The following is a 26,030-nucleotide window of genomic DNA, read 5'->3' on the forward strand; positions in this document are numbered from 1 at the left end:
CAACGCCTGCCCGGCGGGGAGTGGAGGCTTCACCCCCAGTTGGTCCAGCTGATTTGGGAACGGTTCGGCAAGGCCCAGGTACACCTGTTTGCCTCCCAGGAAACCTCCCACTGCCCGCTCTGGTACGCCCTAACAGAGGCTCCCCTCAGGACAGATGCGCTGGCACACAGCTGGCCCTCGGGGCTGCGCAAGTAAGCATTTCCCCCAGTGAGCCTTCTTGCACCGGTGCTGTGCAAGGTCAGGGAGGACGAGGAGCAAGTCACGTTAGTGGCCCCCTACTGGCCCACTAGGACTTGGTTCTCGGAACTCAGGCTTCTCGCGACAGCTCCTCTCTGGCAAATTCCCCTGAGAAAGGACCTCCTCTCTCAGGGACGGGGCATGCTCTGGCACCCGCGCCCAGACCTCTGGAACCTCCACGTCTGGTCCCTGGACGGGACGCGGAAGAGCTAGCCGGCTTACCGCGACCGCTATGAATACAATCAACCAAGTCAGAGCCCCTTCTACCAGGCACCTTCACGCCCTAAAGTGGCGCTTGTTCACAGATTGGTGTTCTTCCCGAACTGAAGACCCGCAGAGATGTGCTATCAAGTCAGTGCTCCTGTTCCTACAGGAGAGGCTGGACAGGAGGCTGTCCCCGTCCACCCTCAAGGTTTATGTTGCCGCCATTGCCGCCCACCACGATCCTGTAGACGGCAAGTCTTTGGGCAAGCACGACCTGATCCTCAGGTTCCTGAGAGGCTCCGGAGGTTGAATCCCTCCCGGCCAGGCCTAGTTCCCTCCTGGGATCTCTCGGTAGTCTTGGGGACTCCAGAGACCTCCCTTCAAGCCGCTTGAATCAATTGGACTCAGGGCCCTCTCTCTTAAGACGGCCCTGCTGATCACGCCAGCCTCCATCAAGAGGGTCGGGGACCTGCAAGCGTTCTCTGTCAGCTGACACTTGCCTGGAGTTCGGGCTGGCAGATACGCTCTGTGATCCTAAGACCGCGACCGGGCTATGTGCCCAAGGTTCCTACCACACCATTCGAGATCAGGTAGTGAACCTGCAAGCGCTGCCCCGGAGGAGGCAGACCCAGCCCTTTCGTTGCTGTGTCCAGTGCGCCCTGCACATTTACCTGGACCGCACACAGAGCACCAGACGCTCTGAGCAGCTCTTTGTCTGCTTTGGGGACGGCAGAAAGGGAATGCCGTCTCCAAACAGAGGCTCGCCCACTGGGTTGTCGATGCCATCACACTGGCTTATCACACCCAGGCCGTGCCCCTACCCTTGCGGGTCCGAGCTCACTCAACAAGGGGTGTTGCGCCCTCGTGGGCACTGGCCAAGTGCACCTCCCTAGCAGACATCTGTAGAGCCGCGGGTTGGGCAACACCCAACACCTTCGCGAGGTTTTACAACCTCCGCGTTGAGTCGGTTAGCGCCTCGTGTTTTCTCAGGTCCGAGCCCGTGAGAACTCGGTAACACGGAGACCGACCGGCTGGGTGGATCGCTATGCTCAGCCCTTTTCCTGATGTCAAGGTAAAGTAGTGCGCCTTCTTCCCAGGGAGCCCCACTCCGAGTCGGGACCCTGGTTGATTCCTCCCAGCCCTCCGGGTCCAGCGGTTCAGCGGAGGAACTCGCCGACCCAAGCCACTCGCGGGTACCCTGGTGGCCACCCTGTACTGGTATAGGGGCTCCACAGGTAAAATAAGAAGGCCTCCTGTTCGGACTCCCCTGTGTGTAATTCCACGGTTCTGTCCCCTTACGAGCGGACCCCGTGTCTCCCTTAGGCAGTTACAGCTGCCCGGTCGCCGTGCTGTAGCAACCCCCTTTCGAGGCTGGATCTACCACCACGCCATACTTTCCACACGAGCCCTAAGACGGCTGTGTGACGTGTCTACCACTTTTCCTCCCCAAGAAAAAGGGCAGGTGTGGTCTCCGCGAGGGTCTGGGTAAGACCCCTTCCCTATATGCGTGTAAGGGCCCTGGCCGTGATTGCTCTATGCGAGAAACATAGAGAGAAAAAGAGGCCCAGCCAGGCTGGCCCGTTCCCATGTTGGCAAACATCGCCTTGTTCCCCTCCCAGGGTAACTAGAAGGATCCCGATGTTCTTATGGGGCATTGGGGAAGGGTACGTGCAGCCAGGTACAGAGGATGCGCTGCACTGGATGAAATCCCTGCCCGCCTCTGTATCGGCGGTTCACGTACACGGTTCAGCGCATGGCAAGATTGGAATGGGTCCCCTAGTGTCGCTTCTCCGACACAACGTGGAGAAAGCGACAGAAGGGGAACGTTTGGTTACATATGTAACCTCCGTTCCCCGAGGGAGGTAACGACACGCTGTGTCTTTCCTCCGCCATATCGCTGAACCGAGCCACTGTTGTGGCCGGACCATTTCCGGCTCCTCAGAAAAATCCTGAATGAACTCCCGTATTTGCCCCGCTTAAATACCGTATGTCCGGGGGCCGGGTATGCAAATACTGACTGCCAACTCCCATTGGCCCTTTTCAATAGATCAGAGGTGAATATCGGCGCTCAAGAGAGACCCCCTAGTGTCGCTTCTCCGACACAACGTGTCGTTCCCTCCCTCGGGGAACGGAGGTTACATATGTAACCAAACGTTTCTAAGGATCAAGCCTTTGAAAAGCTTTCAGAAGGGTTGTTGAGTATCATCAATACCAGGTCATTAGGTGAGCACTCACCCACCTCTGTGGTGACAAATTTTATCTGGCTAAATCTGTCATGTGTGCAATAGTGATGAGTTAAGGGGAGTACATCGTGTACAGCCCAGGTTAATCACTGTACTGATCCATTCGAAAAAGCGCATAGGATATAAGGCTTGTGTAAATAGGATTTTTGAAATAATGTATTTTTTTTATTTGTATATTTTTATTTTATTTTGTGTTTTGTTTTGCTTCTCTTTGTTTTACTGTGCTTTGCTTTGTTTTGTTTTTTTTTTATTTTGCTTAGCTTTGTTTTGTTTTACTTTGCTTTTTGTTTTGCTTCGCTTTTTGTTTTTGTTCATGAATCTGAATTAAAATTGTAACCGTAAACTCAACATCAATATTTTAAGCTTATTTTAAATATTAAAAAAAGTTTGTCGATATAAATGTAACAAAAACACCTCAGTTGCCTTTCATATATACATTTTATGATCAGTATCCTGCTGAACAGACTTCAAAGTGAATGAACGTTACATTTATAAAGCGCTTTTCTGACACCTTTATTCAACCTTTATTTATAGAGCACATTTAAAAACAACAGAAGTTGTCCCAAAGTGCTTTACAGATTAAACAAACAAAATATATAAAAACAGACTGATTTAAAGTTAAATATAAAACATAACAAATAAAGAAAAACATTTAAATACAACATCATGTATTAATCCACTTCAACCGATTCAATGATCTATTCAAAAGCCACTGAATAAAAATAAGTTTTTATAGAAGATTTAAAAATGGCTAATGATGAAGCTGACCTCACATGGAAATGAGACTATTCCAGAGATTAGGACCTATCACAGAAAAAGCACGGTCACCCTTTGATCTATAGTGGCAACGAGGAACCTTCAATAGAAGTTGATCAGAAGACCTGAGTGCTCTGGTGGAGGAGTAGGGGTGTAGAAGGTCACTTCTACACCCCTACTCCAGATAGTGCCTTGTAGACAAAAATCAGAATTTTAAAGTCAAACCTGAATTTCCCTGGAAGCCAGTGTAGAGATGCTAAAACCGGGGAAATGTGATCTCTCTTTCTTGACCGTGTTAAAATCCTAGCTGCTGAGTTTTGCACAAGCTGAAAGTGGGATAATGCAGTTTGGGGCTGACCAATGTACAGCAGTAGTGAGTTGCAATAGTCTAACCTTGATGAAATAAGTGAGTGGATCACAATGTCCAAGTCTTTATGGGAAATAATTGTTTTTATTTTAGCGATAGATCTAAGGTGGAAAAAGCTACTCTTGACAACAGCACTGATCTGCTTAATGAAAAGTAACGAGGAGTCTAAAATCCCTCCTAACATGATCTCATATATTCGATGACAGAGGACATAACTGGGCAACCAGGCCAGATAAGGAGGACATGGAGGAACCTAAAATCAGAACTTCGGTTTTGCTTTCATTTAATTGTAAGAAATTGCTTGCCAGCCAATGTTTAATATCTTTGAAGCAATTTAGGGTGTTCTCAGATGGACAATTCTAGTCTATACTCACTGGGAAATAAAATTGGGAATCGTCAGCATAACAGTGATAAGATATGCTGTACTTATTAAAAATAGAGCTCAGAGGAAGCATATACATTGAAAATAACAAGGGTCCTAAAATTGAACCTTGAGGGACACCACACTGTAATTGAGCCGAGGTAGAAGAAAGATTACCTAAATTCACAGATATCGTCCTTTCTTTTAAATAGGAAGAAAACCACTGGAGGGTCATCCCCTGGATGCCAACCATACATTCTAGATGATTGAGGAGAATATTATGGTTGAATGTGTCGAACGGAGGGGAAAATCGCACCTTTAATCTGCTCAATTTTGTGAGTAAAGAAGTGTAAAAATGTTTCACAGTTCTCTTGGGTGGCATCCAAAAAGCATTTTAGTTGGGTTCAAACAGAATCAATTGTTTTGAACAAAACTTTTGGTCAATTTGCATTATCAGAGATCAATGTAGAGAAAACCTTAGCTTAGACACTATACTCAAAGCACTTTACACAGTGAACAGGGGACCCTACTCAACCACCATCAGTGTGCAGCATCCACCTGGATGATGCAACAGCAACCATAGTGCACCAGTATGCTCACCACACACCAGCTATTGGTGGACAGGAGAGAATAGATTTATTGAGCCAGTTAATGGATGGGGATTATTAGGAAGCCATGATTTAGAAGGGCCAATGGGGGGAATTTGGACAGGACACCAGGACTCTTTTCGAAAAGTGTCCTGGGATTTTTAATAACCACAGACAGTCAGGACCTTGGTTTAACGTCTCATCCAAAAGACAGTGCCTTTTTGCAGTATAGTGTTCCTGTCATTATCCTGGGGCATTAGGACCTACACACACCTCAGGGTGAACACCCCCTGCTGGCCTCCCTAATACCTCTTCCAGCAGCAAACTTAGTCTTCCCCAGGAGGTCAACCATCCAGGTACTGACCAGGCTCAACCCTACTTAGCTTCAGTCAGCAACCGGTATTGAGCTACAGGGTGATATGGCTGCTGGTTTAGAGTGGTAAAGTGGTTTCAGAATGAAAGCATATGCTTTAGGTGTATGATGACAAAACTGTCCTTCAACATAATTCTTATTGCATTCTGTTGACATTTCAATTATTTGTTGCTTTTTAAAATAAAGTACATCCAAGGTACTTCAAAGAATACCATAGTTCTGCTACGGTACATGTAATGTCAAGACATGGTAATATGGTCCATTTTTGTGTACTGTTTTTATATATTTTTTATATTCTTTAATAGAGCCACTGGTATTCTTGAACATTAAGTTAGAAACTGCTGACAGCTGAAATAGTCATTCTATATATATATATACAAATTAGTCTAATACTGACCCTAAATTTTTTTTGAAGATTTTAATAAAGGGGTCATATCATACCATATATCATTTACATATCATTATGTATTAAGGCAAGAGCGACCATGCAAAATTTGGAAAAATATTCTTGCCTTAATGGTGACAGTCATAATTTAGGTTTACATGTCCATTTTGCATCAACTATATTCCCTTGGAATGAAATGTGCCATTTTTTTTGTGCCGTTCTTTCTGATGTGCCCTTAAGATGTCTATGTAGATGTCTTTGAAGGTGCCACAGACAGACATTGAAACATTCTTTCTTGTGGTATAAAACCAAACACTTTTCTGCATTATGCCTATAAGAAATTGACTGAACTTTGGAAAGGAAAGGAAATTTGAATGGAAAAGTCTACCATAATGAACACAAGACATGTTTTAAGCACTGGATCTATTTAGAAGAAACCCTAGAGTGATAGATTTAAGCCCTGTGACTGATAATCAGAACATCAAGTGATGTGAGGAGGGTGAGAATTAGTGGTGTGAATCTGTGAGACCTTTGAAACTCTGCCATGTCATCACATGGACAGATCCAGGCCACTATAAAATGAAAAATGTATTATAGTCTGATATTACAGAGACTGATTAAAAAAAAAAAACTAGCTTCACTAGACTGGTCCAAACATTACTGATGGTGTACGTGCTGGTTTGCTGTAGTCCTTAAAACGGGTTTCTACTAATACACAGCTGATTTAACTGTTATTAAAACAATTCTTAAATAAATTCCCTAATGATAAACAGATGCTCATTAACACTATTTAATTTTTCCAGGTTTAAAATTGAGTGCAGCCCTCATGCATTATTATGCATTAAAGGATTATTTGATGATTTGTATTTGATAAGTTTAAATTCACCTTCTGACAGTGCTGAATTTATCTGAACCTAACCTGTTATTGATGTGGAGGGTGTAAACTGAGGAAAAGGCCAGATGACCACTGACTTGCTGAAGGTCGAACACTAGGAGGTATCCACCCTATCTACACTTTTCCTTGAAGATGATACCGCTTATTTTCCTTCCTTTCTTTTCATGTCCCTTCCTTCCTTTCCTGTCCTCTCTTTTCCATTCCTTATGTCTTTTACTTTCCCTAATTTCCTTTCCTTCCTTCCATAGTTCCATTTTCTTTTCTTTCCAGCATAGCTTTTTGTCCTTTCCTTCTTTCTTTCCTTCCTTCCTTTTTGTTTGCCTGTCTTTTCTTTTCCAGTTTCTTTCCTTCTTTCATTCCTTGCTTTTCGTTCCCTCCCTTCCTTTAGTTTCTTATCCTTCCTTTTCTCCGATCATCAATTCTTCTTTTCCTTCCTTCCCTCCTTCCTTATTTCCATCGTCCTTTCCTGTCCTTTTCTTTCTTCTTGTATTATCCTTCCTTTATTTCCTGTCCCTTCCTTCCTTTCTTCCCTATCCTTTCCATTTATTTTTTTGTTCTTGTATTTTCCTTCCTCCTACATCCCTTCCTTTGTTTTCCTGTCCTTTCCTTGCCTCCTTCCTCCCCCTAATTTCCTTCCTTCCTTCCTCCCTCATTATTTCCTGTCCCTTTCTTTCTTTTTTCCTATCCATTCAATTTCTTTCCTTCTTATCCTTCCTTTCTTTTGCTGTCCTTTCCTCCATCCCTCTCTTCCGTCATCATTCCTGTCCTGTCCTTTTCTTTTCCATCCAATTCCATTTATTGCCTTTCTTCTTGTCTTTTCCTTCTTTTCTTCATTCCTTTCTTTTCATGTCCTTTTCTTCCTCCCCCTCGCTCCCTTCTTTCTTTCCTTTCTTTCTCTTTTCCTGTCCTTTTCTTTCTTTCCTTTCTTCTTGTGTTTTTCTTTCTCCCTGCTTTCCTGTTGTAAAGAATGGCTGCTGCTGGCATAGGCAATGATGATGACGATGAAATGAGAACCCAAGTGCAATTTATTAAACAAACGTGAAATCAGCAACCAGGACGAGGAACTCTGGCTCGGTGGCCATGTCGTGGATTTCTGGCTTGGCATTCGTGTCGTGGAACTCTGGCTCAGCATCCGCCTCCCCCACAGCGAACGTAGAATCAATAATCTGCAGGGCAAGGTCGATATACTGAGCCAGGCTTTGGGAACTTTGACCACCTGGCATCAGAAAAGAGATGGGTTCATTCAGTCCAACTCGGAAACAGTCCTTGAGGGCCACCTCATTAAAGTCCACCTGGCAGGCCAGATGGCAAAAATCCTCCACGTAATCCTCCAGGGGGCGCTTCCCCTGACGTAGGTGGAGGAGCTGGATTGCTGGGTTCATATTAGGTCAAGTATTCTGTAAAGAATGGCTGCTGCTGGCATAGGTGATGACGATGACGATGAAATGAGAACCCAAGTGCAATTTATTAAATTCAATGTAAATGTAAATATGGGACACGTACACGGCCATCCATGTGATGTAAGATTTGTGTTAAAATGTCAGACTTTTATAAATGTAAGCTAATAGACCTGCTGATGTCTAGTGTGTCATTATAATAATCAAACAACCAGAACAAGAAAACTATCACTGCTCTTGATTGAATAACTTTAGTAGCTTTGAAAAGTATTAATGTATTATAATCGTACAGTGAAGACCAGTAGTAGTTTTATGTTGCATTTCATTCTGAATGTTGACTTGAATACGTGATAGCCTACTGCTGTTAAAAACTTTTAAAGCTGTTAAAAAAAGCACTGAACTTTCTTCATTTGTATTTTTAGTTCTATTATTTTTAATCTATTTCTATACATTGCCAGTTATTTTATTACTGACTAATTACTAGGTAATTTAATAATGTTTTATTTTAATAAAAATTTTGAATTGAGAATCATCAAATTTCACTACAGACTACTGAAACTTTAGTATTGTGATAATCTGTAGCCTTTATTGTACATGATAGATCTTGCTGCAATAACATGATGAAAAAGTAGATCTCATTCCATAGAACTGTGAGTATCCCAGCTTTTAATGGTGGTGATGGAGGCTTTTCTTTATTTGACTACCATATGTATCACAAAATAATTATCATATGACAATAGCCTATAATAGCATATATATATATAGATATAGATATATATATATACACACACACACTACTGGTCAAAAGTTTTGAAACACTTGACAGAAATGTTTCTCATGATCTTAAAAATCTTTTGATCTGAAGGCGTATGCTTAAATGTTTGAAATTAGTTTTGTAGACAAAAATATAATTGTGCCACCATATTAATTTATTTCATTATTAAAATTGATGACTTGGTCTAAATAATAAATAAAAGCAGCCAATACGTGCCCAACATAGATGTCAAGAGTACATGTCTGCAAATTCTAGGCACTACTTGTAGACTACTTTGAAGATGCTAAAATTTAACACAGTTTTAATTTATTATAGATTTTGTTTATTCACAACATAATTCACATATTTCCATTTATGTTATTCCATAGTTTTGATGACTTTACTATTATTCTAAAAAGTGAAAAAAATTATAAAATGATAATAAAGAATGTGTAAGAGTTTCAAAACTTTTGACCAGTAGTCTATATATGTGTGTGTGTGTGTGTGTGTGTGTGTGTGTGTGTGTGTGTATGTGTATATATATATATATTAGTATATCAACTGTTTATAAATACTTTACATACACTGTGGCCCAAAAAGACACTTAATTTGGACACTTAAGAATGTGTGCATTTTATAGAATATATATCCATTCACACAGGTGTCCTTGCAGAGTAACCACATGGACATGTTCCACTAACATTGTCCAAATATTTTGTCTTCGTTTTAAACAGTATATCTATAGGTTTTTATTTGAAAGCTAAAAAAATGTATTATTTTTTTTAAATGTTCTGCTTGAAAATTTATTTTTGTATATGTAAAATAAATACAACTTGTTTTCATAATTTGATATATAAAGTAATGACATTCATAATTTTTTAATTTTTTTAAAGAGTGGCTTATATGTCCAAATAGTTGTTGGTTGACTGAATAACATTGTTCCATGCAGCTTAAAAAAAAGATATTGTCATTCTTAGCCAACTTAGAAGGCTAAAGAGAGTATATTCCTGAAGAAAAAAAAGCTATTTGCAATAATGTGTTATTCAAGGTTCAGAAGAAACCTTTTGGTTTTAATACTGAATCACACCTTTATTAATAATTCATATTCATCTGAAATGTAAAAAATAAATAATCTTCTAACAGTATGAAACAGCATGTTTAAAAACACGTGTCCCGCTTAACCAATAAAATATTTATATGTTCGGTTCCAGAGGCTATAATTATTAAAGAGGGTATAAGTATCATTTTATAACAGAACATCATGTGCTTCAAGGAGGTTGAGAACTGCCTATGTGAACCAGTGAAGAAACTCTTTGTGGTGGGAAGCACAATGGAATGGAAATGTCTGTTCCTTTCCACTGAGGGCAATATAAAGAGAAGAAGAACTGTGGTTTTGCAGCACCTTAGGATGTAACTAGTAATAACCACAAACTAGCATGTGAGTAAAGCCATTTAAGCAAATGGAAACAGCACTATTATAGGGATAGTTCATCCCAAATATCTTTGTTTTGTCATTTATTCACCTTCATGTTGTTTAGAAGAATGTCCAAGCTGCTATTTTACATGCAATCAAAAGGTAGTGGGGACAGTCATGGTCACCACTTAATTTCAATGTGTGGATAAGAGAAGCTTAGAAATTAGAAATACCTTTTTTTTTTAAAGTAACTCATGGGTTTGAAACAACACGATGGTGAGTAAATGATGACAGAATTATAATTTTTAGGTGAACTATCCCCTTGTAAAGCATCTGCATGTTCTTTGGTTAGATGTTTTTCTTTTCTGAGGTCGGTTTAGTTGTGTGGTAAGTTTGGACACCTTAAACATTCATAACACATTTCATTTGCCACCTTATAGCAAACAAACAAACAAACAAACAAACAAACAAACAAACAGATTAAATTAACAATTCAACACGTTTTCATTTAATATGATAAAATGTGGACACTTCAGAAACATGGCGATAAATAAAATAACTAGGAATATGTTTAAATGTAAAAGGAATGTTTCACCCCAAAATGAACATTTTGTCACCATTTAGATCACCAAACCCGTATTTGCGCTCAACTGCACTGTCTATGTAAACATGCATTATACAGACATCTTTCACTAGCACTTGCACTGCATCATGATGTTTAAGACGCCTTGTCTAGAATTTCAACTTTTACAAGCATTCGATTCTATTCACTATCTATTCTATTTGTTGTGCTAAATCTAGCTTTTTTAGCGCAAGAACGCATTCTATATAAATGTCCCCTTACCCTAATGCCATTCTGAACCTATATTATTTTCTTTCTATTTTGAAAAACAAAATTAGATATTAGGCTGAATGTCTAAGCTACTCTTGACCCTATAACAAGAGTGGATGATGCTTTGTACTGCCAAGTTCTAAAAGGAGTCCAAATGAGTCATTTTCAATCAACAACAAATTAATGTTCGCTTATTTTATCTTACAATGCAAGAATCAATGCTCTTTGGCTTAAGTGACATCAAACCTGAAATGTGTGTCTAAAGGTAATACTTTATAATTGAACGCAAGTGTTAATGAGATTTGAGTGTTCAATAAGAAAGGAAGATTATCAGTGAATGACAATTAAAATTTTGGTCTGTTCCTCACAAAAATCTATTGTGTGGCTTCTGAAGACTTTGAAAATTACAGTTCCCTCATAAAGATTTTTGCCTTCGCAATAGCAAATAGACTTTATCCATCCTTTATAAAAATAAACCATAGTTTTACTACTGTAACCATAGTTGAACTATGATGTTCGTAGTAAAACCATAGTAATAATACAGGAAAATCAAAACTATGCTATTAATAATCACTACCATATGTGGTTATGGTTTTATTACAAATATTATGGTTGAACTATTATTACTGTAATAAAACAATGGTAATTTTTGTGGTTACCTCAAATACAATAGTTTATTGTGGGTTTGTGTGTGTGTGTGTTTTCTGGTTGTAATACTAAATGTAAATGTACTGTATGTAAAGTTTTTTAATAATTACATCATTTTTATAATGGATGGGCTTTTAATAATTGTGAGGGAGCACAAAACATATTGTAAGCGAACGCAAACTGTTGCTAGGGAACGCAATACTTTTTGTGAAGGATTGCAAAGCTATTGCAGAAGATAAGTCCCCTCCTTGTCCTCTAGAGGGCCTCTGTAGAATATAGCGCACAAATCATATGGACAACTTAAAAAAAAATAAATAAAAAAAATAGTCAATTTTCGAGCTCGAAAGTACAAACTACTATCCAATTTTCTTGTAATGAACAATAAAGCTCATACATTCTGCTAACATCTTCTTTTGTGTTTCACAGAAGAAAGATAATTATACAGGGTTAGGGGTAAGTAAATAATGACATTTTTATATTTGGTTGAACTACGCTTTTAATAAATTTGTCTTGAAACACACTTATTTTGCATGCTGATATAAAGCTCTAGAGACTGCATTATTAACTTAAAAGCAAAGATGCACCTCCTTTTGAGGTGTGATGTGATGTGCCAATGAAAATTTTTTTTTATCAAAGCCACCAAGATAAAACACCTGAACCCCTTGCTAACTGTGCCACATAGCAATGTGCTAAGCCTTGTGCTAAGCCACTTAAATGAATCCCGATTTAACTCTCCAAATGTGAAGATATGGAGTGGTATTTCAGTTTTAACAATGACAAAGGACACAAAAAAAGTAAACTGACTTTTTTGTTCTTCATTCACCTTAAATCAGGCAAATATAGCTAGCAAATTCCTTTAAACCATGTTCTGTACAGATCCACCCATTGGAGCGCACATTATGGATCCTATTCATATGGCAAAAGTTGAGTTTCAACCTCTCTGCTCTTCCCAAATGATTGGTTCTCTCTTCCCTGTTTGGACTTGTCTGCATCACATACCATGTAGATGGTATTCTCCGGGACGTTTTTGGCATCAGAGGTACGGCACAGGTTGGATCTGCCACACAGGCGACCCAACTGGTTAACTTCTCGTTTGAAGGTCTTGCTGAAGACGTAGTAGATGAAGGGGTTATATACAGTGGAAGTCTTGGCGAACAGGCAGGGTAGCATGCTGACCTCAGGCGAGATTGAATCACCAGGGCGGTAGATGGACCACAGGCTGACGATTCCATATGGTGCCCAAGAGCCGATAAACCCGACACTGATCAACACTGCGATCTATAAAAGCAAATGATAATGCATTCAGATCGATTCTTGGTGCAGATGATGCTTTACAGCAGGGGTTGAGCTGATTTTCAGTAAAACCAGCAATGAATGGTTGATTCTAACAAAACCTATTTTACTCAAAAATCGAACAAATATTTATTACATTTATTAATATAGAATTATAATTTTTTTTTAGGACCATTAAGATTTTTTCCATTGTGCCATTATTTTCATAACAGCACTTTTTACCACCCAATTCAATACTGCAACGTTAAAAAAGTTCATTATGATATTCTCATTACTGCAATGTGAATTTGTTTTTATTATTTCAATTAATTGAAATATCATTATATATCAGAGTAGGACTCTTTTGCTACTGCGTTTCATGTTTGCTTATTCTTATAAAAAAGATCATTGTACAAAATCATCTTTTTACTGTAACAGTAAAACAATTTAATGAGAATCATCATTATAAAACAATGAGAAGTAAAACATTCGGATGCTTTAAGGTATTCAAAATTGGGGGCTAAAATGTTCCTAAGTGCCCTAAAAATAATGTCACAATGCAAAAAATCATAATGGTCCTAAATGTAGACTTCTTTATAATATATATATATTTTTATTTACAATTAATTTGGTGTTAAATATGACCAGGACACTCTCTTGACAGGTTTTGTGAGAATCACCCAATTGCGTGTGTGATATTGTTTTGTAACAATAGTTCCGAACACAAGAAGCATAGAACAAGTGACTAACATTGTTGAAACAATATGGCCACTTAAAAAAATCTAAAGATATATATTTCTTCCAAAATACATTAAAAGTTGGTCAAATTGAGTTTGTTCAATTTCAGGGGCTCTCAAATCTTTTAATGCCAAGGGCCCCCAAATGAACCCTTTTAACCGGTCCACGTGCCGCGAAGCAGAAGTCGTCATAGTTGGCTAAACTTGAATGGCGGTGAATGGGGACCACAGCAAATGCACTTTTTGCTAACCCAGTTGCTCCAAAAGCAAAAATCAACAATTACGCTTTTACAGCTTTGCAAAGGAAGATAAAACAGCGCTGGATAACAGCAGTAAGAAGAGACAAACAGGCCAAATTTCCTGTCAATCCCTCAGCAGCTGTATTAGAAGCCTCATCACAGCTATGGAAACTGATTTTTTAAAATGTATTCCAGGGTAATATAACACAAAGTACAATGTTATAAATTTACACTATATATATTTAAAATAGGAAATATATATAAAAAAAATTGCTACATTTACGTTGCATTTACGTTACGTTTACTAAAGAAGGCAGAAATGTGTCATGACAAGTCTGTGAAAAGGGTCCATATGATGAGCCCCTTATTATTTTAATGTATAAAGACCCATTTCTACTGTGATAAAACCGTAACCTCACTGTGTGAGGTTGCCTGTATGTACAGTAACAAATCCTAAATACATTTGATTGGCACCCCCCTGTTGGTGTCCCCCTTTGTTTGGCACCCCTATGCATTGCATACATTGCGTGTATTGTTATTGCGCCTCTGCTACAAGTCCACCATTATAAAGAATACCACCTATTTTGTGTTTCACATTGCTGTAGCAGCATGAATAAGAGTCATATGCAAATATACATTCTGATTACATCAGTGTCTACAAAACCTTCATTGAAATGTAGCTACTGCCTACAGCATCTTTGAAATGGTCTCAAATGTATAGAACATTCATAGATAAGCAAATTGGAAAAGAAAACATGTGTGCATTTAATAATTCACATGTTTAGTTTTAGCAATGCAATGAGAAGTGACATAAGAGTTTGTGTGGGATGGAGCAAAGGAACTTATCTAAAGATCTGAATGGATGATTCACAATGGTGGTCATGAGCCATCATTGTTGTGCTTTTTGAGCAAGGCTCTTAAAGAATTAGTTTACCCAAAAATTACAATTCTGCCATCCTTTACTCATCCCCTTGTGTAGTTTCTTGCACATTATTTTCCTTTATAAAATTAGATATTTTACTTCTCTTTTCTATAAAATGAAAGCAGACCAAGGCTGTCAAGCTCCAAAAAGCAGCAATAGTGTCACCAAACGAAATTGTAAGAAAAATAGTGATTGTTTTCAAAGAGTCTTTGTGGAACTAATCAGTTTTGGTAATGTGTTGGGTTGCTACTTGATGTCCAATTTGAAATCTGATGCCAGAACAGCTGTTAGAGAAGTCAACTAGACTAAACTTACCACCATTAGACGGCGCTGCATCCTTATCATGTTGGGTATGCGATTGCTGTCCTCCATAGACTTGTAGGTGACATATAGTTTCACCGCAATGCCAGAGTAGCACAAGATGATGATGATGGCCGGCATGACCAGGTTCATGAGGAAGATGGTGATGACAAACGACTGGCTGTGTTCCTTCATGTCTCTCCAGGCCAGTGTACAGGATAGGCCGAAGGGCTCTGGGCCGTATTTACCCCAGCCAATAAGAGGAAACAGAGCCCACAGCAGAGCATACAGCCATGTGGTCACCACAAGGATCTTTGTATTCCTTTTGCTGATTTTCTCCTCTGTAGACAGAAAGACAGACAGAAGAGGGTGTAATTTTGGAGGGCTGCAGAGCAAAAGCAGTTTATTTGTTGAATATAACATATTTTAAAGGTGAAGTGTGTCATTTCTGCACAACTAGCATCAACAGACATTGCAAAAAAGACATCACTGTCTTCAAACTGGGGCCAGAAACCTCCCCACATCTTTCACTGGTTGTATAAACACATAGTCCCGACATTGGTCAGTAGGTGGAATTCTTTTAGATGTCTAGTGCCTAGCTGAGCCTATGTCCTACAAAAAATAATTCTCTATAAAAAAATTGTTTTCTCTCTCAGAATGTCTTTTTTCTCTCTAAAATATATTCTTAAAAAATAAAAAATGTAAGAGTTTTTTTCTTGCTAGCTAACAATTAGCATGCGATACCATCCTTGGCCACCAGGCGCCACTATAAGTAAGAGAAAAAATTACTGAGAATTTTGTAAGAATTTTTTTTTTTTAAAGAAAAAATATTTTTTTTTTAGAAAGAAAAAACTTTTTAGAGAAAAACAATTTAGAAAAAAATTCATTTAGAGAATTAATTATTTTTTGGAAAAAAAAAAAGAAAATACAATTTTTTTTCACTGTACAGTTTAAGGTTCCGTAGAAAGAGCCCCAGTGTTACACTTTTAGGTGAAATCAATATTTAAGTACATTTTTGCAAGAAATTCTTCTCTCTGCCCATTATGAATGAAGACTGAGAATCACCAAAAAAACAAGAAGAAGAATGTTGAAGTTAAAGTGGAGATTTACTGATAGTAAAAATGTACTTAAATATTTATCTTTTTCTCACCCACACCTATCAAATCGCTTCTTAAGATATGGATTTAACCACTGGAGTCATATGGATTACTTGTATTCTGCCTTTATGTGATTTTTGGAGCTGCAAATTGTTGACACCCATTGACACCTCTTGCATTGTATGGACCAACAGAGCTGAGATACTCTCCTCAAAATCTTCATTTGTGTTCAGCAGAAGAAATAAAGTCATACATATAAGCAGGTTTATATGGGATACTTTTTAAAAGTATTCCACTACAGATTACAGAATACATGCTGTAAAATTTTATTTGTAACTTATTCCATTAGATTACTCAAGGTCAGTAACATATTCTAAATACATTGGATTACTTCTGATAGATTTTTTTCACTTGTTTTGACCAAAAAACTCTGCCAGTACAGTAAGACAAAATACACATGTTAAAAATACATTCTCTAAAAAACCCAAATATCTCATGCAGTGTTGTTTCTAAAACAAGATAAATCAAATAGATTTTTTGATATTTTTACAGGAAAACACTAAAAAAATTATTATCAAGAATATAATTTTTAAAATGTTAAAATGTCTAGAAATAGCATTTTAGCTTAGCGTAAAGCTGACAGTTTACACAAGGTTTATTTCTATTTCTTCTGCTCAAAACTTACTCCAAACGTATTTCTCTGTCTGCTCGTATGAATGTAACACATCATAAGAAAGTGTTTCACCGCTGTTCAAATGCACTTTGGATCACATCATTTATATGTTTAAACGTTTTCCATCTGAAAGGACTAAATATTAAATGAAACCAATGACAATAAAATGCAAAGTAATCTCTTCAGTAATCAAAATACTTGTATTTTGAATGTAACTGTATTCTAAATACTAATGATTATATTGTTACTTATATTTTGTTTTAAATACGTAATCCCATTACATATATTCCGTTACTCCCCAACCCTGCATATAAGGATGGAATAAGGGTGAGTATACAGTATGATGAGAGCATTTTCATTTTTAGGTGAACTATTCCTTTAAGTGGTTGTTAAAGACACCTGAGATAAAATGGTCAGAACTTTTTGATATCATTTAACCTTTTTACTTTCCGTTTCATTATTTATGATAGCATTTTACCTGAATGAAAGCTGTTTGAGATTTGGCCACCATTAATTTATCTAAATGTTATTGTGCCCTTTCCCACTTACATGAACATGCTATGAAACTGCAGATCTGCAGATGTACCATTCATTAAGCATTGCACATGATGGAGTGACAATAGTGAAGGTCTCAAGACAGACCCCCTGGGCTACTTACTGGGAGACTGGAGTGTCAAAGACACAATGAAGCGAACTATAGCCATAATGGTCAGGGTCATCATGCTAGCTGCTCCAAAGAAGAATCCCATCAGGCCATAATAGACACAGGTGATGTCTCCTCCTATCCAGTGGTGGTTCCACGCTGAGGCTACAGCCAGAGGGTACATGGTGACAGCAGCTCCCAGATCGGTCACGGCGAGATTCACACTCAGCAACTCAGGGGGTTTCATGTGGGTTGACCGCTTGTATGCCATGACAAGAACCAGCAAGTTGCCCACAGTGGAAAGAACTGCTACATGTGAAAAACAAAAGGTATAAAAACACAAAGAGAATGAGATGTCTGTACACAAACAAGATATTTGACTAGTTTAACTCAAAAATGCACACCAAACACAATCATATTTATAGATATTTATCAGCAAAACAAGCCCAGATAACAGCCATGTGGATATAGTGAAACATTTCTCTTACAGCTATGTGCATTATATTTATTGGCCATATTCCTATTTTTGTAACACTATTTATTCTCAGTCACACCCTCTTCTATATCCTCATGTGACCCCTCGTACACATGCGTGGACGTAGTATTTTGGCCTAGCTATATGCATAATTTAAATGAATAAAAACAGACTGAATACTGTTCACAAGACTCTAGACTGTCATTTAAAGGATTAACTTCTGCCACACAGAGTCACATGACACAACAGCATGCCACCTTTCATTTAAAATTGAAACTAATTTGATTGTAAAGAGTAGAGTCTCTTACTTCGTTTGATATGGCCGCTTTAAAAAATCTGTAAATGTTTTGTGTATCAGCACACTGATACACATGATGTCTACATATATGGTGCACCACATTTCCTCAAAAGTAGACACTTTAGAACTTTAGAACACATCTGTGGGATCATATAGCTTCATTTTAACATTGACTTTGTTGTTTAATTTTGTTATCTCTGTGCAATACGATTCTATTCATTAACATTAGTTAATGCATTTCTATATATTCACTGTGCATTTTCACATTGAAAATAAATGGGTTCATCCAAAATCTGAAAAATGTTGCTTTCAGAGGCTTTACGTGGGGTTAAGATGAAAATAAGTTGCATTTTGAAATGTTCTGAGAACAGACAGACAGCAAACTGGAGGTTAAGTAATTTTCTAAATAGTGAGCAAGGTAGCAAGGGAGCATCCTATACCTCTCTATGCAGCTAAGTGCATTCAATCCTAATATCCAACCAAAAGTTCAGTTTCAGGCTGCAAATGATGTTTGGATCACTCAACATGTTTGGCAGACATGGGACAATGGTAATCAGTACTTAGATTCAGAATTGTATAATGCTACATTTTATTTTAACATGGTTGGCAGTGATTGGATGGATGCTGGAATTTACTTTAAATAAGAACGATTTGTTCAGCTTAACAGAAAATCAGCTGTGATTTCTGTAACATCTCAAAAACCAGAATAATCAACACTTCTGAACACATAACAAACTATTTAATGAAAAAAAAATCGGACTTTCTATTGCTTAGTGTTATTACCAATTTTACCACATAGTCTCGCTGTCCACATATGTGGACATACATTTTTAGGAAAACGATTTGTTCTAGAAATAAAATATGTTTTGCTTGTTTATTAGGTGCTACTAGTTACAAATCAAAAACAGCAATGGAAAATGCACACAGCAGTCACGCTCGGGTCACAGGGGGATGTAGTCTATCCTCCATTAATACTATACAGGATTGCGTGTAGTAGCCTATATTGTAAAGTATAGTCCTAGGCCAATATTGTGAGGTATTTTGTTTTCTTTTACAGCACATTGTATAATGTATTGCACAGTACTGTATTGTTTTAAAATATTATGCTTTAACTGGTAATCACAAAATAATAAGGACCAAATGACCATTGTATCCCATTGTGGCAGCGGGGGCGTGGTCAAGCGCCCGTCCGGGAGAGAAAAGCGGTAAGGGCGCTCACACCTGAGCTAAAATGATGACTAACACCTGTCTCTAATTTCAGTAACATGAGGAGAGCGGCATAAAAGGGCAGCAGTGACGGAGCATGGCAGTGACAACCCGTCCAAGAAAAAAACCCAGAACCAGAGAGTGTGAGAGAAAAATAAAAGCTTACCCCTTAAGCAGAGACTTGTTTCCGTCCCTTCCTTTGGGCGCGTGTTACATTGGTGCCAAAACCCGGGAAGGAGGAGGGATGCCCGTCGCAGAGTCCTCGACACTGCCGTCCACCCAGGGGAGCGCCGCTGCCATCTGCCGGGTGACGGAGTAGCCCGACCGCCCGGATGCGGGGTACGGCCGTCGTCCGCGGGGCAAGTGGGGACTGGATACCCCGACCGCCTGGAGCGAGGGAGCCGCTGCCGGGGGCGGAGGAGTGCCCTGCCGTCCCCAGAGACGCGGAGGGGTCGAGGGAAGACCGCCGTCCGCGAGGGGAGGAGGGAAGAAACTCTCCGACCGCCCGGAGCGGTAGAGCCGCTGCCAGGGGCGGAGGAGTGTCCCCATTTGCCGCCAGAAAAGCGGAGGCGCGTTCTACCCGCTGGGGGTCGGCGGTTTCACTCCGGTTCGCCCGGTGTTGGAGCGGCTGTCGTCCGCCTGAGTGTGGAGGAGTGTTCGAGGACCACGCGACGGTACATCAGAGAACCGGTGAGTGAGCTTTTTCTCTCTCTCCTCTCTCTCTCCCTGTCGCACCGTGTTGGCCTTTTCCCGCACCTATTTTGTGTTGTTGTTGTTGTTGTTGTTGTTGTCTTCCCCTCCTGTCTCCTCCCAGGGCGAGGAAGGCGGGGATGACCACGCGGGACGCAAGATACACCCCGCCCCAGGGATAGGGGGGGTGTACGTCATGCCGGTGGCACCCCGGCCTGAGATGACGCCGGGAGGAGTGTGGAGCGGAGGGGGGCGGGGCCGGTCGGAATATCGCGCGCCCGGTCCCCAATCAGCCTGATGAGGCGCGCGAGGGATAAAGGCGGCCGGTGACGATTGTTCGAGAGAGAGAGAATTATGGACATGTCCGTCATGTGTGTTTGTTGTCTTAAGTTTTCCATTAAACTATGATTTATATCGTCAAGCCGGTTCTCGCCTCCTCCTTTCCCATCCTTCAACTGTGTTACACCCATTGTCCTTAATACATCAATAAATGGACATTAAATATGGATTTGAGTTTAATATATTTTTATTTCATGAGAAGAGACTACGGAATAATATGAGAGAAAATGATAGCTACAGTAAGCTGCCTTATAAAGCCAAAAAATACGACGCCAAAAAACGTTCTTTTCTTCAAAATTTCTTAAGTCTTTTGGTTTTAGTGTGGATTTTGTATTTACTGCCATTTTTGTTTTCCATTTTCTCTAATGTGAATCTAGTTTAGCCAAATCTGACAGTCACAGGACATATATAAATCATCAAACATGCCTATATAGGGGGCCTGAGTAGCTTAGCGAGTATTGACACTTACTACCACCCCTGGAGTTGTGAGTTCGAATCCAGGGTATGCTGAGTGACTCTCGCAGGTCTCCTAAGCAACCAAATTGGCCTGGTTGCTAGGGAGGGTAAAGTCACATGGGGTAACCTCCTTGTGGTCACAATTATTGTCTCTCACTCTCAATGGGACACGTGGCAAGTTGTGCATGGATCATGGAGAGTAGCACGAGCCTCCACATGCTGGGAGTCTCAGTGGTGTCATGCACAACGAGCCACTTGATAAGATGCACGGATTGAAAGTCTCAGAAGTTGAGGCAACTGAGACTTGTCCTCTGCCACCCGGATTGAGGTGAGTAACCCCGCCATCATGAGGACCTACTAAGTAGTGGGTATTGGGCATTCTGAAATTGGGATGAAAAATACAATAAAATAAAATATATCTAAAATATAAGAGTCTGGTGATTGTTGTTTCTGAGAGCACATCATGTCAATCAGTGGTTCAATCAGTGGTTCAATCACTACACCAGTCCTAGTTAATCTTGCACTGTCAAAAAACATGAGCAGAACTTGGACAACGTGGCTTCACACAGCAGTTTGGCTGCTTATTGTTAGTTTTTGGTTTGTCAACCCTGACTCTTTACAGTGGAAAAGTCAACCAGCTTCTCTTTATACACAGGGTTTTTGATACCTCAGAACATACAATATAATACTCTACGTGGTCCGTTATTCGGCATGATGTACACAAATCTGTATTTTATCTACTGCTCACCATAATTCTTCCATTTTGTCCATTCTTATTGGCTTCACTGGTTTCATTTGTGAAAGAAAAAAGGTTGTGTTTTTAATAAATCAGTTGTACCGAATGATTCATCGACTGACTCATAACACAGTCAGTCTTATTGCTTATTTGCAATAAAGGTGCGAGTTGCCGCAATGGTGACTGAACAAGTATCTTTGGTGAATTAATTCAAAAGACTAAAATCACGAAGAACCATTGATGAACTTTCACAGAATACTAAAATATCACAGAACACCAATCAGAGTTATGTGTAATAACGTATTCAGTTGAACATTGCCTATTGTATTGAACCAATTCTGTGTTGTGTATATTGTAAATTGTGTTTAATGTTGGGAGCAAAGACAATTTTATTCTGCAATTTTACGTAACTGCAACTTTCAACAGTCTCTTGCGTGCATTCTTTTCTGTTGCTTGCTCTCTGTTATCTTGGCAACTGATGTGATCTCGCTTTCTCATGACCTATTTGTTTTGCCCTTTGGCCACTTACCGTTTAACTTGTGCTGTTGTCAATGTATATTAGCCCTCTCCATTCATAATCAAACTGGAGCATCAGGTTTTTTACCTCATCTTTCATTAGTGTATAATAGTTTTGGGTCTTAGAGCATATGATGCTCGCGTATCTGTCAATCACTGTCTATTAGAGTGAATTGCATGAAACCTGTCAAGAAGTCAAAAGAGAAAAAATAAATTACGTTTTTGCTTAATGAAATGAGTATCATAATAAAGCTATATTACATTTATTTACATTGTGACTATTTTCATGACAATTAATTATATTTCTCCCCAATTTCTCAATACTGTAATACTGTAATATTATGCAATGTCTTTCATCTCATTAGAAATTTCCAGCGAGTCCCAAACCAGTTTTAACCTAGTTTCTGTGCCAACCCCACATACTGTATGGCTTAATGCAAGAGACAACATTTCCACCAGCAGATTGCTTAATGCTATATTTTACTGGCATTATCAGGTTGCATCTGTGCTGTGCTGAAGAAAAACTCCATCCATGCTGACTGCTGGGAAAGTGGATTACATTTAATATAAGATGGCTGTAAGCGATGCCCCAGGTTATTGGCTGAAGTTGGTCAATCCTGACCTGTGCAACGCAGGACACACTTATGCAAAGCCCGGCAGGAAAAACTGCATCTGAGGTACTTGCCTGTAATTGCAACAACACCTACAACATCCAGTCTTCCAGTACAAGGAACAGGCAGTATCTCTTGGGAACGGGAGAACTTGCTTCCACAGAGGGTATTGGGTATGTGCCTTATAGGTAAAGTGTGTCACGTCATGCAGGACAGTTTTGAGTGCAAACAGCAACTACCACGATCTGGCATACTTCCAATCCACCATTGCGATTCAGGCACCGCAATTGTCTCTTTAAAATTCAGAAAGCATTCTCAGCTACACAATGGGTCTTGATTGGGCCTTGATTACACTCTTTATTATTGTTTGATGAATTATGGCTGCCATGATAGGTACTGTAGAAAATGTACACAAACATCTCTTGTAAATCAAATAAAATGTACTGCTTTCTGTGGAATGTAATAGCACAGCATTAATAGCACCAGGCAAGAAGTGCTGAGATTTGTGAAAAAGGCGCAATCTACTGTATAACACACCCATTTTGTTATAGAAAGGAGGCATGTTGCACTGAAGAAAATTACAACAGAGTTCTACCCCTAAAATTGAAATACACGTGGCACGGCATGCATTTAGACCATTCAGTGCGTTAATGATGACTCTAAGACATTATAGATATTACAGTTTTATCTTCTGTTAATGCCTGATCTTCTGTAAAGCTGCTTTGAAATTATGTGTTGTGAAAGGTGCTATACAAATAAAAATGACTTGACTTAGTGCCTGATTAAGGGTCACTGACAAATAAGGTAGTCCGTGGTGATAAAAATGAGAAATCTAGTTATTAAAAAAATCTAGTAAGCTAATATTATTTTTCACATGGAAACTTAGTTTCCTAAATTTTTGAAAAACAGCATTTTCTAAAAAACAATATAATAATACAATATATATATAAAAAAAAATTATAATAAGTGACTTTAAAAAAGGTCATGTGGTGTAATCATCAATTTAAAGGTATTAAAATACTTGAATACACGATGAGTGTACACAGCTTATTCATTCATTTCAGTGAAGCTTTCAAACATATTTTTCAAGGTAAAAAATATTTTTTACAAATATCATGCTTTTTTGAGTCAAGAACATCAAGACGTTTTCTCAGGCTTAAATCAGATTGCCTTGACAAAATGTGCCTTTTCATTAGAAAGTCAAATATTTGATATACATTTTCTTTTACTTCACACATTCATACGGATTTAGAGTCCTCTCTGCCAACATTGCTTTTTAAGAATGTCAGCTTTTAATAAGGCTTTGATTCTCCAGACATTACATGACAAGTTTTACTTAAAGCACCAGAAAAAAAAAATCCAAATTAATTTCATCTCATTAACTGATAACAAGTTCATCATAGAATATGTGTATTCAAATCATAGTTTTGTGTGAATTGCATTTTATCTGAACTTTTGAATAACTTAATAGCTCAAACAGAATTGCAAAAATAATAACTGCATTCAAACAAATTACAAATACTCCCTCAGTCTGCCATTGGTTGAAAAGATGATAGTCCTGCTCTAAAATCATGCCATAAACAGAGCAAAGCATCACAGAAATACAGTGTTTACACTTTTTGGAGAAATCAACTTACTTGCTTGGCTTACGTATAGCTGTTTCTGCATATTGTGTTGAAATAAGAGAACATATTTTAAAATAATAATAATTACACATAACTTTAATGTGATATTCTGGGATATTCTGTTTCCTCCATCATCTTCACAAGGCCCTTTGATGTTTTTCTGGGATTGATTTGCATTTTTCGCACCAAATTACATTCATCTCTAGGAGACAGAATACGTCTCCTTCCCGGATGGCTGCGTGGTCCATAGCGTTTATACTTGCATACTATTGTTTGTACAGATGAATGTGGTACCTTCAGGCATTTGGAAATTGCTCCAAAAGATGAACCAGACTTGTGGAGGTCCACAATTTTTTTCTAAGGTCTTGGCTGATTTCTTTTGATTTTCCCATGATGTCAAGCAAAGAGGCACTGAGTTTAATGGTAGGCCTTAAAATACATCCACAGGTACAACTCCAATTCAGTACTCCTCCTATCAGAAGCTAATTGGCTAATTGTCTAAATGATTGACATCATTATCTGGAATTTTCCAAGCTGCATAAAGGCACAGTTAACTTGTGTATGTAAACTTGTGACCCACTGGAATTGTGATAAAGTCAATTAAAAGTGAAACAATCTGTCTGTTAACAATTGTTGGAATAATTAATCGTGTCATGCACAAAGATGTCCTAAACGAATTGCCAAAACTATATTTTGCTAATATTAAATCTGTGGAGTGGTTAAAAAATTATATATATTAAGTAAAATTTGTACTATTGAAATGACTATTTTTATTTAGCACCGTGGTCTTTGGGTCCCAAAACATAAAGGAAGAAGTCAATCTCAGCAGAATGCGAGCGGTAAAGTATATAGCCTAAGCACCAAATCATATATTGTTAATCTTCCCTATGAAGCACGAGATTAGTGGATCGTTTCTTAGTTCTGTCAGAATAACAAATCCCTGTTGAGTCACTTACGTAAGTAGAATTAGAAAACATTCTGTCAAAGAAGAAACATTTCAATAATCCCTTATAGAAACTTAGTACACCAGACTAGTCCTATACATTACGCACAAGAATCGGTAACTAAAAAAAAGTTGGAGATGTCCAGAAACTCATTCTTACCAATGAAAAGCAGAAACGCGCCAGCTCCATAATCCACAGCAGGGGATACTTTAGAGGAATAAATATCCATGAGGAAAACTGAGGTTTGTTGTTCAGTGGGAGATGAAGATGTCAATTCTCAGTTTTTGTTCTTTAAACGCGCGGTAAAGAAACAGCTGAACGATTATTGGTCCGTGTGTGGGGACAAAAGTAACAGAAAATCGACGCGCAACGGGAAAAGCACCTATATCATCCACACTGCTGTCATGTGTCAAAAACATCTGATCTCCAGAAAAGATGAAGAACGTGATAAGGTAATGCTCCACTATCACCAACAGACCGTGAGAATCAGGCGATGCCGCAGCCTCTGTCTTTGGTCAGTATCGATTAAAACAGAAGAAAATGCCATGAGCGGTTTTTGGTACGCATTGGGCATCACCTATACAGCGCGACTGTACGACTGAGCGCCTATATAGCATCTGTCCAAGGGTCCCCTATAAGGAAAGTATTCAGCAGGAGGGGCTTACTAATGAATAAACCAGGATATATATATATATAGATAGCTAGATAGATAGATAGTGGCACAGTGAGTGTACACTGATAAGCCAAAACATTATGACCACATGCCTTGTAAACTCAGCAAAAATAGAGACGTCCTCT

General features: G+C 39.0%; 1 protein-coding gene across 3 annotated transcripts; it reads right to left on the minus strand.

Annotated features, from left to right (window-relative positions):
• Positions 1-9,468: 9,468 nt before the first annotated feature.
• Positions 9,469-25,785, minus strand: LOC127622184 (opsin-5-like). Of its 3 annotated transcripts, none has more exons than XM_052096180.1 (4): positions 25,392-25,785; positions 17,352-17,645; positions 14,939-15,264; positions 9,469-12,731 (listed from the first exon to the last, which is right to left on the minus strand). In XM_052096180.1, the coding sequence occupies exons 1-4, from the start codon at positions 25,459-25,461 to the stop codon at positions 12,360-12,362; spliced, it is 1,062 nt and encodes a 353-aa protein (XP_051952140.1). In that variant the 5' UTR covers positions 25,462-25,785; the 3' UTR covers positions 9,469-12,359. The 3 variants fall into 3 exon arrangements, with proteins under 3 accessions (XP_051952140.1, XP_051952142.1, XP_051952141.1); XM_052096182.1 differs by lacking the exon at positions 25,392-25,785 and adding an exon at positions 19,482-20,118 and having other exon boundaries at positions 17,352-17,642; XM_052096181.1 differs by lacking the exon at positions 25,392-25,785 and adding an exon at positions 19,482-20,118.
• Between the last annotated feature and the right edge of the window lie 245 nt (positions 25,786-26,030).

This window comes from Xyrauchen texanus, chromosome 28 (genome assembly GCF_025860055.1).
Source record: "Xyrauchen texanus isolate HMW12.3.18 chromosome 28, RBS_HiC_50CHRs, whole genome shotgun sequence".
NCBI lineage: Eukaryota > Metazoa > Chordata > Actinopteri > Cypriniformes > Catostomidae > Xyrauchen > Xyrauchen texanus.